The sequence below is a fragment of the Phaenicophaeus curvirostris genome, chromosome 13, assembly GCF_032191515.1.
Source record: "Phaenicophaeus curvirostris isolate KB17595 chromosome 13, BPBGC_Pcur_1.0, whole genome shotgun sequence".
NCBI lineage: Eukaryota > Metazoa > Chordata > Aves > Cuculiformes > Cuculidae > Phaenicophaeus > Phaenicophaeus curvirostris.
The window spans coordinates 3690648-3706378 of record NC_091404.1 but is presented as its reverse complement, the minus strand read 5'-3'; the positions used below and the strand labels follow the sequence as shown (position 1 = coordinate 3706378).

At 42.1% G+C, this 15731-nt stretch overlaps 1 protein-coding gene across 1 annotated transcript in view; it reads left to right on the top strand.

Moving 5' to 3' along the window:
- The window catches only part of ABCB7 (ATP binding cassette subfamily B member 7), a 37717-nt gene that overhangs the window by 9351 nt on the left and 12635 nt on the right, over positions 1–15731 (top strand). The window contains exons 3-8 of the mRNA XM_069868027.1: positions 284–370; positions 6364–6483; positions 13025–13157; positions 13614–13882; positions 15120–15208; positions 15291–15378. Of these exons, the coding sequence (XP_069724128.1) occupies positions 284–370; positions 6364–6483; positions 13025–13157; positions 13614–13882; positions 15120–15208; positions 15291–15378 (786 nt within the window). The remainder of the gene's footprint in view (positions 1–283; positions 371–6363; positions 6484–13024; positions 13158–13613; positions 13883–15119; positions 15209–15290; positions 15379–15731) is intronic.

The window sequence follows — 15731 nt, the reverse complement described above, 5'->3', positions numbered from 1 at the left end:
ATGTCCCCTTTAAGCTGAAATATTTAAGGCTCTGTTATCCTTGCTCCTGGCTGCTTAGAACATGCTCTTACTGTATTGCTAGATTTATAGTCCCTTTCTTACTATTGTTTCCTTAAGCAAGTCGAGGTTTTTAGAGAGAGGTAATATCTCTTATTAATGTAAACTTGTACAGCCCTCCTGTACTAGCTGAGGGAGGAAAACAGACCAGTAGTATTTCTTCCTATTGGCTTTTACAGGCGTTTTTCCTGAGGTTGTTGCAAACTGACTCTTCCTTTTCCCACAGATCCTTCTGAGATGGCGACTGATAGAAAAGAGAACGTGTTGGCATGGTCATGCAGGCGGAGGGCTTCACACAGATCCGAAGGAGGGGGTAAAAGAATTGCTTAATTACTATTGCTTTTTAAATAAAAAAAGTGATCAGCTTCCCCCTGAAAAAAAATAGCTGAAGACCCTAAGCAGCAACTTGTGACAAAGCATGCTGGTAGATCTGTGAACACTGTACAGAGCAGATGCTGCACGGTTGTCGGTGTAGGCTCACTAGCTCTTAAATCACCACATTTGTAGTAACTATGAAGTGCTTCAGTTGTTTGATTACAAATGCAATCCTGGTGTTGCACCGTCCTTTCAAATCAGCCTACGCTATGGTAGATTTTTTTCATAGGAAGTGTGTTCCGTTGGAGTTCATTGTGGTTTGTTATTCTTGTCTGTGACTGATATTGCCCTGGGATGTTCAGGATAGCAGCACTCGGCGAGTGGAGACATGTTCGCGCATCGGTTGGTGACCTTGAAGGCAGAGTGGGGAGAGAAATAATTAAGCTGCGTGTATTTGTCCGTGGATTTAACGTTAGTGCATCCGGTACATTCTCACTGTGTTTGTTTGGGAAGCATGTGTCAAAATAATAATGATAGGCCTGCTGGAAGGAGCAGTATCTTTTATTAGACCAAGTGGTTATGGTTAGAAAATAAGGCAAGCTTTTGGTTAAAGCAACACAATATCTATTTTGTATGATTACAACTGCAGAATCAAAGCTTTCGAGTCGGTATAACTTTCATTTTGTCACTTCCTGTGCAAACTTATTTCTGATGCTTTGTGCATTTGCAGAACAATTCTGTGGTGGTTATAACTTAACGCAAACTTAGGTGGGATCTCCCTGAAACTGGTGATGACCATGCTAGTGACAAAGTGAAACTTTGGTGCAGAGTCCAGGTCTTTCAGGGTGGTTTGCTCATTCTTAACTGTTTGAGGGTGTATTTCCTGCAGCCTCAGCTGTAAAGAAACCAAAGAGTTAAGCCTAGGATTTCCTCTTCAAGTTTGATTTGAGAGTTATCCCTTCATTGAATCCAAACCCATGTGTGCTGCAGGCAGAAGCCAGGAGAGAAGCTACCCAGATTTATGCTTTGGTAGTAAGAGGGAATTTCATAACCTGCAGTTATAGACAGTTTTTTTAGCAGCTGTGTGTGATCTTTTCTGCATAAGGCACAGGGGAAACGGAGCAGTTGGACCTCTTTCATTGGTGCTGCTGCTGGCTCTGTGTGTAGTGTTAACTTCAGACTAATTTTAAGACCATCCTTATAACAGAGATAGGCTCTTTTGCAACTTTCCTAGGCAAAACAAACTTTGAGGTTAGCAGACTCTCCTTCTCCGTATTTACCCTGATTATATTAGTTATGGAGTGTAATTATTATGGACTGTATTTCTCCTGTGAGTGGGAGGAGAGTTCTCTCCTGTGTTGTACTCGTGGTTGTGCATCTGTTGGGCTTGATGGCTTTTTCTTGGGGATTTTTTCTTACTAGAACTCCTGTGTGCCTGGGTGTGCTGACTGGCTGAATGTTTGCTGTCATAACTTCATTTTTCACAGCTCCATGGAAAAGGTTTTTATTTATATACATAAAACCAACCCCTCCTCATATGATTCAGTTACAAATCCATTTCACTGAGTCAGCTTCACAACTAGGGCTGTTTGTTCTTTCTCTAAAAAGCTGTTTCCTGAAATGCAGACATTTTTCAAATTAATCCCTTTGCATGTGATGGGCAACTTCCAGGACAGGCCTGTTTAATCATTATAGGCATTACATGTTTAATCATCATCTGTTTTCTTTGGAGTTATTGCATTTCAAAGGTCTGCAGTTTGTCATCATTCAAAAATTTAAATTTCAGGGTCTTCTTTGGTCAGAAAAGGAAAGGAAGGTTCTCTTTATGAAAACACTGGTAATACTAAGGACCAGCAGATGTTCCTTAACATCAGAATTCGTCAGGAGTCTGTTAGGCAGAAATTTTGATGCTGGCTGGTATTTTTTGTGGTCTGCTAGCTAGTGTAAATCATGGAATCACCAGGGCTGGAAGAGACCTTGGATCATCGAGTCCAACCGTTTCTATCTGCCACCAAACCATGTCTCTGGCATGTAGTTCACCATGTGAGATTTTTTTTTCCCCCTAGGTTTATCCTGTTAGGAAAACTACAGGCGATCTACACATCAGCCACACTGCACCCTTCTTTCTTCCAGCCTGTACGTTCTGGAGAGCAACATTGGGACTAATCTTTGAAATTGTGCCTTTTATGGCAGCTTCAGGGGATGCAGACCTGAATAGGAGGGATAAACACAGAGCGTGAAGGGCACGTTACCTGCATCTCTTGGGTAACGGGGAGAGGAGCCTTATACATCTGGCTTTCTACAAAAGAATTTGTGCTTGCAGCAGTAGCTGATGTGTCGAATACTGAAACTGAGAGTTACAGTGTTGTTCTTTACCACCTTTGGGGTGGGTTTGTGTGTGAAGTCTTTTGTACACAGAATCTACAGAAAGAAAGACAACGATACCTGACTTGCTCAGCAAGTGTGTATTACTTTCTTATGGAAGGACTGATAGTTGCCATAGAGCTCTAATAATCAGCCTTCCCCTACTACCATTTCACTCAGTTGCTATTTAGTTTGCTAGTCATTGTTTGCCTTCTGTGGAGGGATGGGTAGCACGGAGAAAGAAGACAAAATACTTTTTTTCTGAAAGTTGGGAAGGAAAGTTCAGGCACATTCATTTGACATTTATTTACGCTGATAAGGCAACGGAAAACAGAATCCTACCTCCCATGGTGTTTTGCTACGTTATTCGCTGTATGGCCAAGCAGTGAGCCAGTGTGAAGAGTGATGGAGCCGCAAAATAGCGTGTCCTGGTGGTGGGAACACTCCCTTCCCCAACAACCACTGCTGCTTCCCCCATAGGAGCTGCAGATCACGGACTGAAACTGTTGAAGGGACTCCTGCTGTTTAAAACCAGCAAGTTCTGTTGTCAGCCAAACTTTTTGTCACAGTGAATTTGTAGGTTTATCTGACTCTTCACTAAGAGGAAACCCTGCAACAAACACTGGAGAGTTTTCTGTCAGGTCCATGAACTGAATCGGTTTCTCAGGTGTTTCATGAGCTCCAGAGGGTGTGAGATGTGGGCTGGGATGGAGCCACTGAGTGGTGCAAGGAGAGGAGAAAGCAGGGAATGGAGCAGGCTCTTGGTGATATGCTGAGTAACCTCATGCAGATGCAGGACGGCTTGTGCTGATGCAAGAAAGAGATGATAGAGCTTTGTGAGTGAGCACATGGAGCCAAAACGAGGTATGTCTGTCTTTTCAGTAATGGCAGCTTAAACGCAAGGCAAACTGCCATTATCTTCCACTGTGCTTCTGGTAGCTCACTGTCTTGGCCAGGGCAGCAGTCTTCAGTGTTTGGTAGCGTGTTTTAAAAACATGCTGCATCCAAAAAGAAGAAAAGGCTTTTCTTTGCTCCCTTCTGTGTTAGATTTATAACACTTTTCCTTCCGTTCCTTCCATTCCTGTAGAAATAGGCATTACTAGAAAATATAAAGCGTTACTGCTGCTTAAAAGGAGGTAAAATAAATGCATCTCTTCACCTTTTTATACACCACAGAGAATAAAAAAAAGGTCTGGAGTTCATTGAACAGGTAGCTCATTTTAATTCTTAATGTTGCCACTTGAATATTTAAACCATTTTCGACTCGTGTTTGTATACAACAGTACACAACAGTACAACAGTATTTCAGGGTAAACTTTGATGTAGTGTGTATGCTTTTTGCATCTCCATTGATATTTCCTCTTGTTCCTTTGCAAGGCCTTCGGCAAGTGACTGCCTGCCTTCTGACTTTTTTCCTGAATGGATTCTCTTCTGTTAGCCTTCAGAGCCATGAAGAAATGGAAATAGATTCCTTGTTTGCAGCCAGTGTATTTAAATCTTTTTAATAGCTTTTCTGTGCAAAATCTGCCTGCCCAATAGCAACCAGTAATGACAGCTGCTCTGCTTGCACCAATATCTTTTGTGTTAATGCGAAACCATTTTTTTTAAAACTTCCTTTTAACCTGTAAGTGGTGATCAAAGATATTTTCTCAATGTTTGAACTGCTCTTTATGCATATCCTTGGCTCAAATGGCAAGATTCATGTATATGCTGCAGCAGGTGCCTCCATCTCCTGAATGGGTAGGACACGGCAGAAACGGTTTTGCATCCTCTCTTCACTTAGGAATGTTCCTTATATCTATTTTTAAAAGTCATTTGAACTGTGCTTACACATTATAATGCTCCAGTACTTTTGTAGTTGACAAAATATAATACCTCTTACCCTTTGGTTTTCTTTGAAGCTATGATTAGAAATACTGAGGTGAATTTTTTAGTTGCTTTTAAAAGCTTACCTTTGTAGGATTGGCTTCCCTGGTTGCCTCAGCAATCTTAAGTCTTAACAGAAGTCTCCTTTCTTGCTCATTCACACTGAACCTTAACTAAGAATTTCTATTCTCATTTGTTTTATCCTCAAAGTTGAGGAGGGAACATGTAAAGTACACAATCTAGTGAGAGGAGCATTAAAACATATTGTATAACTCTCCTTTTCTATCCACGTCTGTGATGAAAAGTTTAATATTTAAAAGGCGTGGTTTCTTTCGCCTCTCTTCCTTGGCTACAAAATTTTGCCTGAAGTGGAGAGATTAGCTGCTACTTGCTGCCCTCCCTTCAGCTTTAGATAACCTTCATGTCTTCAAGTTAACCCCAGTGTAGCCAGCAGAGAACAGTGAATTGTTGGTCCATGTGCTGTGTATTGCTGCGTGTGCTGTTACTCTCGGTTGGGTAGTGTGGTTTAGGCTTCAGATAATTGTTTACTTGGGGATTTAGTGGAATATATCTCAGGTGTAAGTGACACAGACATCTGTCCCTCTGTAAATACGTAAACTTTGATAAAAAAATACAACCAAAGCCAACAACAACGATGATATCCCTAAACAACCTCTAAACTCTGGAAAAGCCCAAACCAAAAGCGCTTATATTTCTCAAGAAGACTTCTTCCCTGAATTGTGGTCATGTTTAGTGCCAAATTGAAGGTTTGGAGAAGGAGAACCTGCTTGAAGGATTCATTAAAAATCTACTTGCTCAGTTAAGCTGATGTAGCCATGTGCAGCTTCTGCCTCATGAAGCCCAGTAACCTAGTGTCGGGTCTGTTCTGTGAAAGAAGGTGGTGGCACTGGAAGCTGAGTTAAGGGCACAGGAACACCTGTCCTTGCTGGTCAGAGTAACTTCATGGAGCACCCATTGGAGTTCTGTGCTTTGGGTTCCTGAAAACAGGCCTTGAAAGATACAGGCAGAATAAGAATATTGCTTGCTTCTCTGCAGAGATTACATTTCTTTTCACTGTGAAAGAAATGTTAAAGTAATTGTTGGAGATGCTTGAATTTGTTCGAATTGCAACCAAATCACCTGAGCTTAAATGTGTGTTCAGTTCCATTTCTTTCTTGGTTTAAGTGTTAAGAGATTCACCTAAGGTGCTGTAAGGCTGGGGATTTGTTTTAAATGCTGTATTCTATTGTGACTCACTGAGCATTCTCCAGCCCACTGATGTCTGTAGACCTTTCCCTCTTACCCGAGTTCGTTACTTCATGAGTTTGTGTTATGGTTTTGCATTTCCTTCCATTGTGTCTTGCTGTGGTTAATAGCTGCCAGAGAAGAAATGCCAGGCTCTTGCAATTTGTGCAGAAATCTTGAGAAGATCATAACGAAGGTTCAGTTCCTTTGTTCTGTGGAGCGTTTCAGTTGTGGGAAACTGGCTTTCCCTCTGTTCTGTTTCCAGCTGGCTTTCCGGGCACTCTTGAGGACATGGGAATTCCGAACAGTTCCTGTGTTTTAGCAGCAGTCATGGATCTGAACCTAAAAACTGCCAACTTGAAATGTGAAGTCCTGGTCCCCAGCATTGGGAAGAGTCCATTTCTGTCACATAACTACAGGAGTGATGCATGCGTTAAAAATTCATTCTTATTTGTACTGTTATTTTGCTTCTGGGGTCTGTTTGTAAGTGATGCCTCTGTTTGTTCTTCCCAACAGCTGAAAGAGATCGATGCCAAGAAGATTGTCAGAGCGATGTTGTCTTATGTGTGGCCCAAGGACAGACCAGACCTGCGCGCCAGAGTAGCCATTTCACTGGGCTTCTTAGCCAGTGCAAAGGTAAGAGCAGAAACTTTATTATATTGTGGTAGTTCCTGTTCCTGGGGTTCCTACAAGGAATCATTGTCTTTTTTGTCATTTAAGGGCTTTTCCAGTCTTCAGATGCCTGCTTTCTGTTTGAGAAGCATAGAGTATTAGAAATAACAGTTTAGATTTTTCAGCAGGGTGCACAGGCATGCAGTGTACATGTGTGTGGTTGGGGAGGTGATGATGACGACCAGAATTTTTATTTCCATTGCTCACATTAGTTTCATCCTGGATTTTCCATTCCCAGTTAATCATTTGCATCATCAGTTACAGGAAAGGGGATAAATGCAAGTTAAAGGTTGCTGACAGATCTTCTCTTTGTGGTTGGTGCTGTATCTGTCAAATGGGATTTCTTCAAGTCTCTGTGTCCATTTTCAGCTCTGAACATGGGCATTGTGGTGTTACCTACTCACTACTCTTGCCGTGCAGTAGAAAAGGGGATTTGAGCTCTAGCCTTTTCTTGATATATCTATGTGAGATCACAGTGGAATTTCTAATGTTGGGACTTGTTTGTCGTCCTAATATGAAAGAAACAGTCTAACATGTTTGAATTGAACCATTCGAAGGATTTCTCTTGTACTCTTCTGAACACGAATTGGAGGAGGATCTTACCTTTACTTCAGTGTCTGAAAGGATCTGTTCTGTTCTTGCCTGCCACAAAACTAGTGTTTATTCATTCTTAGAGGAAATTGGCCTGCAAAAGCTCTCCACAGGTCAGTGGAGTATACAGTTCAGAGTTTGTGCAAACCTTGTAGAAACAGTTCAGAAGAGCAAATGTTGGCTTTGTGTAAAAAATCTTTTGCTATAAGGGGGGGGGAAAAAAGAAATATTTGACTGCAAAATATTGGTAGTAAATTTCATTGAGACCTGTGACTCAACTAGGTGACTTGTAAGTATGGGGGTTTCAACCACATGTAGAGCTAGTATTCATAATTTGCTGGGATAAGCTGAGGTAGGTACTGCATAGCAGAGTTTTAGTGCTTCAGCTGGTTGCACCAGCAGCTTATTGACATTCAGCACCATTGCCATGTCATGAAAAAGGAAGAAGAAACAAATTTCAGCTCTGTAGGTGTTAAAAGAAGAGTACTTGGAAGAGAAATGTGCTCGTGTGAGCTGTGGAGGAAGGGCCAATCGCTTGGTCTGCAGCTCTCTGAGCAGTCTATCAGGCACTGCCTGGTCCTGTCCGCAGTCGATATTTTAGTTTGTGCTGCTCTGATAATGCAGGTGATGACACGCAGAGTGTGTCTGTTCAAGTGAACTCCCATTCTTTTCCTGTGCCTGCACGAAACGTGCAGTGATGCTTTTGGTGACACTTCTGGAATATGTGCCTGCTCCGAATGCAGATGCTCGGAATGTTTGGCCTTGCGTGCTGTGCAGGTTACCCTCACAATGATGGTTAACTGATGGTGTGCTTGATTCCTTGAGGTTTTGTGATCCACTTCTATTATAAGAATACGTTTTGTGATCCACTTCTATTATAAGAATACTTCACTTTCCAGATAGATGTAAAAGTTCTCCTAACTCACTCTCTTTTTAAAGCCTCCTGCTTGTAATGTGGGTAATGATCTCAGTGCAGTTTTGAAGGAAGTTTGAAGTATTTTCTATTTTCTCTCTTCTCTCTACTTTCCTGATTTGTAGGGTTATGTGACTATGGTGGAGAAGGTGAATCCAGAATCCAACCCTGCATGTGGTAGCATTGTACCTTGCTTTCAGGAAATCAGTTGATGTTTCATGCGCTTTCTAAGGTGTAGTGAAAACAAAATTGGTGGCCAGGGTACCTGACTGTTGCAAAGAGCTGGTTTTGGTGTAATACAGAGCTATTAAATTTCTACTGGAAGAGAGAGACAGTTCCCTCTGTCACAAAACCAGATTCTTAATTGCTCTTTGGGGAAGTAACTTGTATTTTTCTTAAGCATTCTCTTAAATTTCCTCCTTCAGATTCTGTATGAGGCTACTGGAAGCCTTGGTGTCCAGAGTGGCTTCCCAGAAGCAGAGCAGAAAACCTAATGAGCTTTGCCCAGGTTTTAGGAGATGCCTGTTAAAGCAGAAACTTTTATGAGAATGTTTGGTTTGGAAAACAAGGATTTTGTATGGAAAGCACACCACGAACTCTATAGAGAGTGTATGTTACGACTCCCTGGATGAAAGATTTCCTGGTGGTCTCCTGGCTGTCCTGGGCTAGCGTTCTAGGGTTTCTTCTGTTTCTGTCATAGCTGAGCTCCATTAGAACTCAGGCATTATCAGATAACTGCAATTTACCAGTTACCCCTCATGGCCTGAGCTGCACTCACTCTTCCTTTGCAGGGTAAATTTTCTTGAATCGCTTCCTGTTCACGCGTGCTCGGTACGCCCGTAGGTGCTGTGATACATCCAACCATGGTTTGTTACAGAGCTCCCATCAGGCTGTCCTGAGCCCAGAACATCTGCCTTTCTTGCAAAATGAACAAAAGGTCACTTTGTCTGAGGGAAAATTAAATACAAATTAGTTTACCTGTAGCTTGCCTGGACCGTGTATAATCCTGTTGCTCATTATCTCATTTGGGAGCCCTTTTTTGCTGCTACTCATGAGGTTAATTGCAATGTACTTGATCGAGCACACAAGCAGTGCACTAAGGTTTCTCTGCTGCGCAGTTGTGTCAGCACAAAGCTGCCAGCAGATCTCACTCTTCGCTGCAGTCCTGGCCTTGTTTCTTTGTTCACTATGAACCTGTCTGTATCTGAAGTATTTACACCCCTATTATGGGTTTTGTCTGAAGGCTGCTTGTTGTCAGGGGTTTTGCAGAGAGTTCTGTGGTCCTGATCCCTGCTGCTGGTTGCCTTCCCCTGTAAGAAACATTGGCTTAAGCTTTTTGGCCACTTTCCTTGAGTTTGACAGAAGTTTGTTGAGGTTTTATACCTCTGTATTTCTAAAGTTAAGTTTACAGTTAGAAGGGCAGATCCAAATGGTGACTCTGAGTCGGAGGCTGTAGAATGGTAACAGTTTTATTCCAGAGAAACCACAGAGGAGAGGTAGGTTATGGAATCATCAGCCGTGGGAAAAAAACTTCAAGAATTCACATCAAGTTTGAGTTGGGCTGGTTGCACAAAAAAGCTGGAGAGCATACCTCCTTGTCCTACTGCTGAGGAAATAATTTCTTATTTCTTATTTCTCTGTCAGTCCCTCAGTTCAGTGAAGTTCAGTTTTAAAGCAAAAGCTGATTTGTGTGCAGCTGCTGAAGACCCTGCAGTTACAATCTGTCTTGGCTCCTTCTGCAGGCCCAGTTGCCTGTCATGAACAAATTATTGTGATGTTTGGTTCCTTTTTGTCTGCACATAACCACTACTAGTATTGTTTTCCTTCAAAGTATGGCTTTGTATTCCTTTGTATGGCTTTTCACGACTGGGAGCTGACAGGATGGAGTCTGCTTCAGGGCTACTGAAGTCTGTTTTTCTCTTAGAAGATTTGTTGTATTATGACATGCTTTAAATTTTTATCTTAAGTATTTATAGGCTATCTAGATGTGTGCGATCTGAAATTTCAACAGAAAGACAGGTGAGAGGAGTACACGAGGAATACCTATAACCTCAGGTGCAGATCAACCTGCACAGGTTCTACATGGCTGCATTTTTTTTTTTCCACGTTCCCTCTCCTTTTTTTTTGTCTTCTTCACTGGGCAATTGTGAGGGACCGCATGTACAGTAAATGCTACTTTACTTTTCAGTTTCTTCCCTTTTTCTTCTGTGACACAAGCAGAAAGAAGTGCTTGGGCTTCTGCGACGCTGGGTTAAACACCTTTTGTGAGCTTTTTTAGCAGCCTTTCCTCTGTAAGGGATGATGTTCTCTGGTTTTATTTCCACAAATGGAGTTGTTGCATGTGTATGCTTATATTGGTCCAGAGATAAATTCAGTCATCTTCACATCAACGTTTCTCTGTGAATTATTGGCAGAAGAGTTTGGTGCATCCCAGTTTTATTGTGTTGAGGCTCAGCCTGTCACTAATTCATCATCTTTATTAAATGAGAAATACTGGGAGAAGAGCAAAACGAGAGATAAGCCTGTTTGCCTTAGAAGTAGCACAGTCCCACAAGGGAGCAGAGATGATGGTGCATTGTCAGCTTAAAACAGGGCAGCCAGTTAAAGCCACGTTTAAGCTCATTTAAGCAAGATGCATTGCAGTCTAACTTGCTGTTAACTGTGGGCAGTTGAGGTGGGGTGACTTCATGGGTGCTGTATTTGCTTTCCAATAAATTCAGGCAGGGATAGCTATTTATTCCAAATCGTAAGTAGAAAGTGTACAAATTTCTATTAAAAGGGTCTTCTAAGTTATGTAGCCCTCAGGCATGAAAAAAAGGAGGGAAGCCTGTACAGATGTGTGGCGTAGGACAGCTGTTTTCACAGTCGCTCTCCACAGGATGTGTTTAGCGCTAGCTGTGCCGTGCCAGCAAATCCAGGTAGAGAGAGCGAGCTCTGAGTTCGTGTGGGAGGCTGAAATTTTGTTTCCAGAAATGGGAATGTGAACTCATTGACTTAACAAATTGAGTAGGAAAGGCCTGTTTCTAATAATGGCCTCTCCTTTCTCTTGCAGATTTGTAAGACTAACTTTTTATTTAACTGACTGGAAAGCGGGCTGTCCTGATTGTTGATGCAATGCAGTGCCATGCTGCCTTGTTCTTGTTCAGGCTTTCCCTCCAGGAGTCAGAACAACTGTAACTTGAGACCAGGTTTTAAATTTCATTTAAAACTCCATTGGGGAGAATTGCGTTGATACAGAAGAAGACATTTCTGCAAAATTGTAGGCTGTTACCAGCTAAATTAATAGCAACTGGAGAACTTCTCTTTTCTTTAAATGAACTTTAAAATATCTCTGTAGTTGTATTTCTAAGCTTCCTGTAGTGGAGCAATCTGCTGAAGAGTTACATCCCTGCAGAGGGATTGGTGAGAATCTGCAGCAAATCAAGCCAGTCTGCATGACCACGCTCTGGTCTTCTACAGGGCAGTCTCTCCTGGAGAACCTGCACTCTCTCATGTTGGTCATCACTTTAGCACCCATGGTAGTGTATTTCTCTTTGTTAGGAACAAAACGCCACCCAAAAATCAGATTTTAGTAACTCTGAGGGATAAGTAGGGTTTGATTTTGTTGGGGAGGGAGTGGGGATTTGAATTCTAGTATTGTCAGGATTCCAAATCTCTGTTAACGCACTCTCAGTTCTTAGGCTTAGTGCTTAAGGTCTGAGCGGGTCATATAATTGAAGCTGTCGGACCTTACCCTCAGAGCAGCAGTGTACAGTATTTGTTGGCTTTCTGCAGATAATGCTGATCTTGGTCCTTTTTTTTTTCATGGAGATGTCCTTGGTTCCTGTCTGTTAAAAAGGGAGCTGTTGCTGGCCAACTCTCAGGTGTGCACTGGATGTGTTTGAAGCAGGAACTGATCTGCCAGCTGTGTTCTTTCAGGCACAAACTAACCAGTCATAACCTCAGCTGGACGCATTCAGGTCTCCTTTGTCTCCTTTGGGAGCTGTCTGGATGATTCTGTATGGAGAGTTTCGTAGTCCTTTTTTCTCTTCACTGTAGCTGTGATTTAACACATCTCAAGTGACCCTGAGTTGTTTCTTTTGTTGTTTCTTTGAGTGGTTCTACATGCTGCACGCTACCAGTGCCACCAAGAGCAAAGAACCTGTAATGACGGCATGATTGAGGAGCCTTGTGGGTACGCGTCATGCGGTGTCTACTGCTTGACTCATTTCCAAGCCTCACTATTGCAGGCCTGAGCACTTAGCTTCTGTTTAAGCACCTTTGTATGTAGAATCATAGAATAGTTTGGGTTGAGAGGGACCTTAAAGATCATCCAGTTCCACTCCCCTGCCGTGGACAGGGACGCCTCCCACTGGATCAGGGTGATCAAAGCCCCATCCAACCTGGCCTTGAACACCTCCAGGGATGGGGCAGCCACAGCTTCCCTGGGCAACCTGGGCCAGGGCCTCCCCACCCTCGCTGTGAGGAAATTCCTCCTTATGTCTAGTCTAAACCTGCCACTCTCCAGTTTATGTCCGTTGCCCCTCATCCTATCACCACAAGCCTTTGTAAACAGTCCCTCCCCAGATTTCTTGTAGTCCTTTCACGTACTGGAAGGTTTCTCTAAGGTCTCCTCGGAGCCTTCTCCAGGCTGAACAAGCCCAACTCTCTCAGCCTGTCCTAGTATGGGAGGTGCTCTAGCCCTCGGATCATCTTTGTAGCCTCCTCTCTGAACCCGTTCCAACAGCTTCATCTCCTTACGTTGAGGGTTCTGGAACTGGACACAGTTTGTACAGTTTGGTTAGGATAGCAACTGATAATTGTAAGGGGCCAGTGAGAGATAAACTAAGCCTGCAGTTCCAGGAGCAAAGACTTCATAGTATGGAGAATGTTGTGCTTGAAATGGAGAGCAATCTCACCCGTGCAGAGTGGTGAAGAACTAAACAGAGCAGAGCAATTTCAGAAAAGAATTGTGCTGTATAGATATCTGTATTAATGCATGTGGTGTTCTTGCGCTTCCAGGCCATGAATATATTGGTTCCCTTCATGTTTAAATATGCAGTGGACAACCTCAACCAGGTATCTGGAAATGTCCTCCACCTCGGTGATGCACCACATACAGTGGCAACAGTGGCAACTGCTGTCCTCATTGGCTGTAAGTGGCGTTCCTGAGCCTGTCAACAAATGTTAATGCTCTTCAGGACAGGGCTAGGATCATGGAGCTTCTGACCTTGGCGCTACTGAGCATCTGGGGTGGTTATTTCCGAGTTGCTGTGCTGTTGATGTCCATTTCCAGTGTTCTGTGACCTTGCTTCTGGTATTCCAATTAAAAAATGAAATAACGCTTATAGAAATAATGCTTATAGAAATGATTCTTGATTGTAAATCCTACCCTTTCTTATAACCGGCTGAAAAAGAAATTGATTTAAAATGTACGCACAATGGTTTATAAATGAAAAATAGCATAAATTTTTGGACCAATTAAGTATAAATTACTTTGAACTAAAAATGTTGAAAATATATAAAGAACGAGTCTAATGTAATTTCATGCATGAAGGGAAGTTGGAAATGTAATTATTTTCATTTTGTGAACTTTTTCATCTTTTTTTAGATGGTATCTCAAGAGCTGGGGCAGCGTTATTTAATGAGGCTCGAAATGCAGTATTTGGGAAAGTGGCTCAAAATTCAATCAGAAGGATAGCAAAGAATGTTTTTCTTCACCTCCATAACCTGGATTTGGCATTCCATCTAAGTAGGCAAACTGGAGCTCTGTCAAAAACCATCGACAGAGGAACAAGAGGCATCAGTTTTGTTCTGAGCGCTTTAGTATTTAATCTAGGACCTACGATGTTTGAAGTGGCACTGGTCAGTGGAATTCTGGTGAGTGGTGATTCTTCCTGAGTTGGAATTGTCTCACTTAGGAATAATATATTGATTTCCTTCTAGCAAAGACTGAGTATTAATAATACTGCCAGTACTGATAATTGAATGCACAAGGTAGTTCTTAAAGCAACTCCTATAAAGGAGAGCAACCCATCATTTTCAAATATCACATCCCTTCAACTGGGTTATTTTAGATTATTTTCACAATTACTGCCCGTCTGCTGCCAGTGGTGTTTGTGTGCATAGTTTTAAATGTTCTTCTTCAGATTCGTTGAAAAAAATGAAATCAGAGAAGTAAAGTGTGCCCATCGGTGTCAGAACTACCAGGCAAATACCGAGGAATCGGAATATGGATGCCTGGGCCTCTTGTGTCTTAGCGTATCGAGGACAGAGGAAGAGTGGTTGCTGGTGCTGCTCTGAGGGCTGATAGGTCCTTACCCAGAACTTAACAGTGAGAATAATCTTTTGGAAAACAGACTACTTCTTGCAAATTCTAAGCTTAGTAAGCTCAATTTTAAACTTTGCTTTTATGAGCCACGCTTACTGTCCTAGAAATCAGGATCTTTGGATATTTATATGCTAAAATCTAAATCTTGATTTTGTAGCTTAGCCTAAATTAAAAGCAAGAATCTTTAGTTTAGTTCCCTTCTTTTTAGGAGGACTTAATCAAATTTGAATGTAACAACGTCAGCTATAGCCCCCTGTTGATGTTGGGTTAAATCTTATAACCTTTGGAAGTTGCAAATGAAGCTGGCTGTCGGCCAGCTGCCTCCAGGCTTTAATTTGTCTCCTTATATCTTTTCTCCCCTGATGCACTCTGAAGGAGAGAACAAGTGTCATAAATTGTTTTGCAAGGCCATCAATTTCTTCTTCCACAGTTTTCTTCTAAAATCCACCCAAAAAGCATGAAAACACATACTTATTTGTGAGATAACAGCACAAACATCAGCAAAATTTATGTTTTACAGTGGCCAGGTGACTTTCTAGTATTATGTTATGCGCTACTTCTTGGTAATCTCTGCCCCTTTCTATCCACACCCTCGTCGTCACTGCTTCCCGTTTAAATTCATGCCAGTGTTTAGTCTTGGGCTGTTCAGAGCCAGGAGTGTGCTGGGAGGGACCTGCAGAGTTCTTGGCTCAGGCTGTGCTGTCATCATTTTGAGACAGCAGTGATGTTTAGAAAATTATTATGACTTTTTTTTTTCCCTCCCTCCTCTTATTTTAAATACTCCAGTATCACAAGTGTGGTGCCGAGTTTGCGTTGGTGACCTTGGGGACACTGGCAGCCTATGCAGCGTTCACAATAGGAGTCACACAGTGGAGGTGAGGCTGCTCTCAGACCCATCAGGGTACGCAGTCTTATCTCAGCCTGAACTCCTGACTGTATTAAACCTTCATTTTACAGGACTAAATTTCGAATAGAAATGAACAAAGCAGATAATGATGCGGGAAATGCAGCAATTGACTCACTGCTGAATTATGAAACTGTGAAGGTAAGAACAATCTTTCCTACCAAGGTTTTTGTCTCCTGTCAGCCTGAGGAGAGCGAGTCGTAAGATTCATATTGCATATTTGAGCAACAGCATATTTTCTAAAACTTTATTAATTTGAAGGGTACTACAGGATGTTGACAGAGTAGCGTGAAAGTTGTTAATGGGGCTGGAAAAAATGTTTTTGCTAATAAAGAGCGAGAAGTTTCTTTTATGACTGAATTGCCTTGGCCATCAGGTTCTGTAAAAATGTGAATGTAAAATTTAAACTTAGACTCTGGAAGAAGCTTCTCTTCGCTTGTTTGCAGAATTGTTTTCTGAAGGTCAGCATGTGGTATTGTCCTCTGAAATGACCA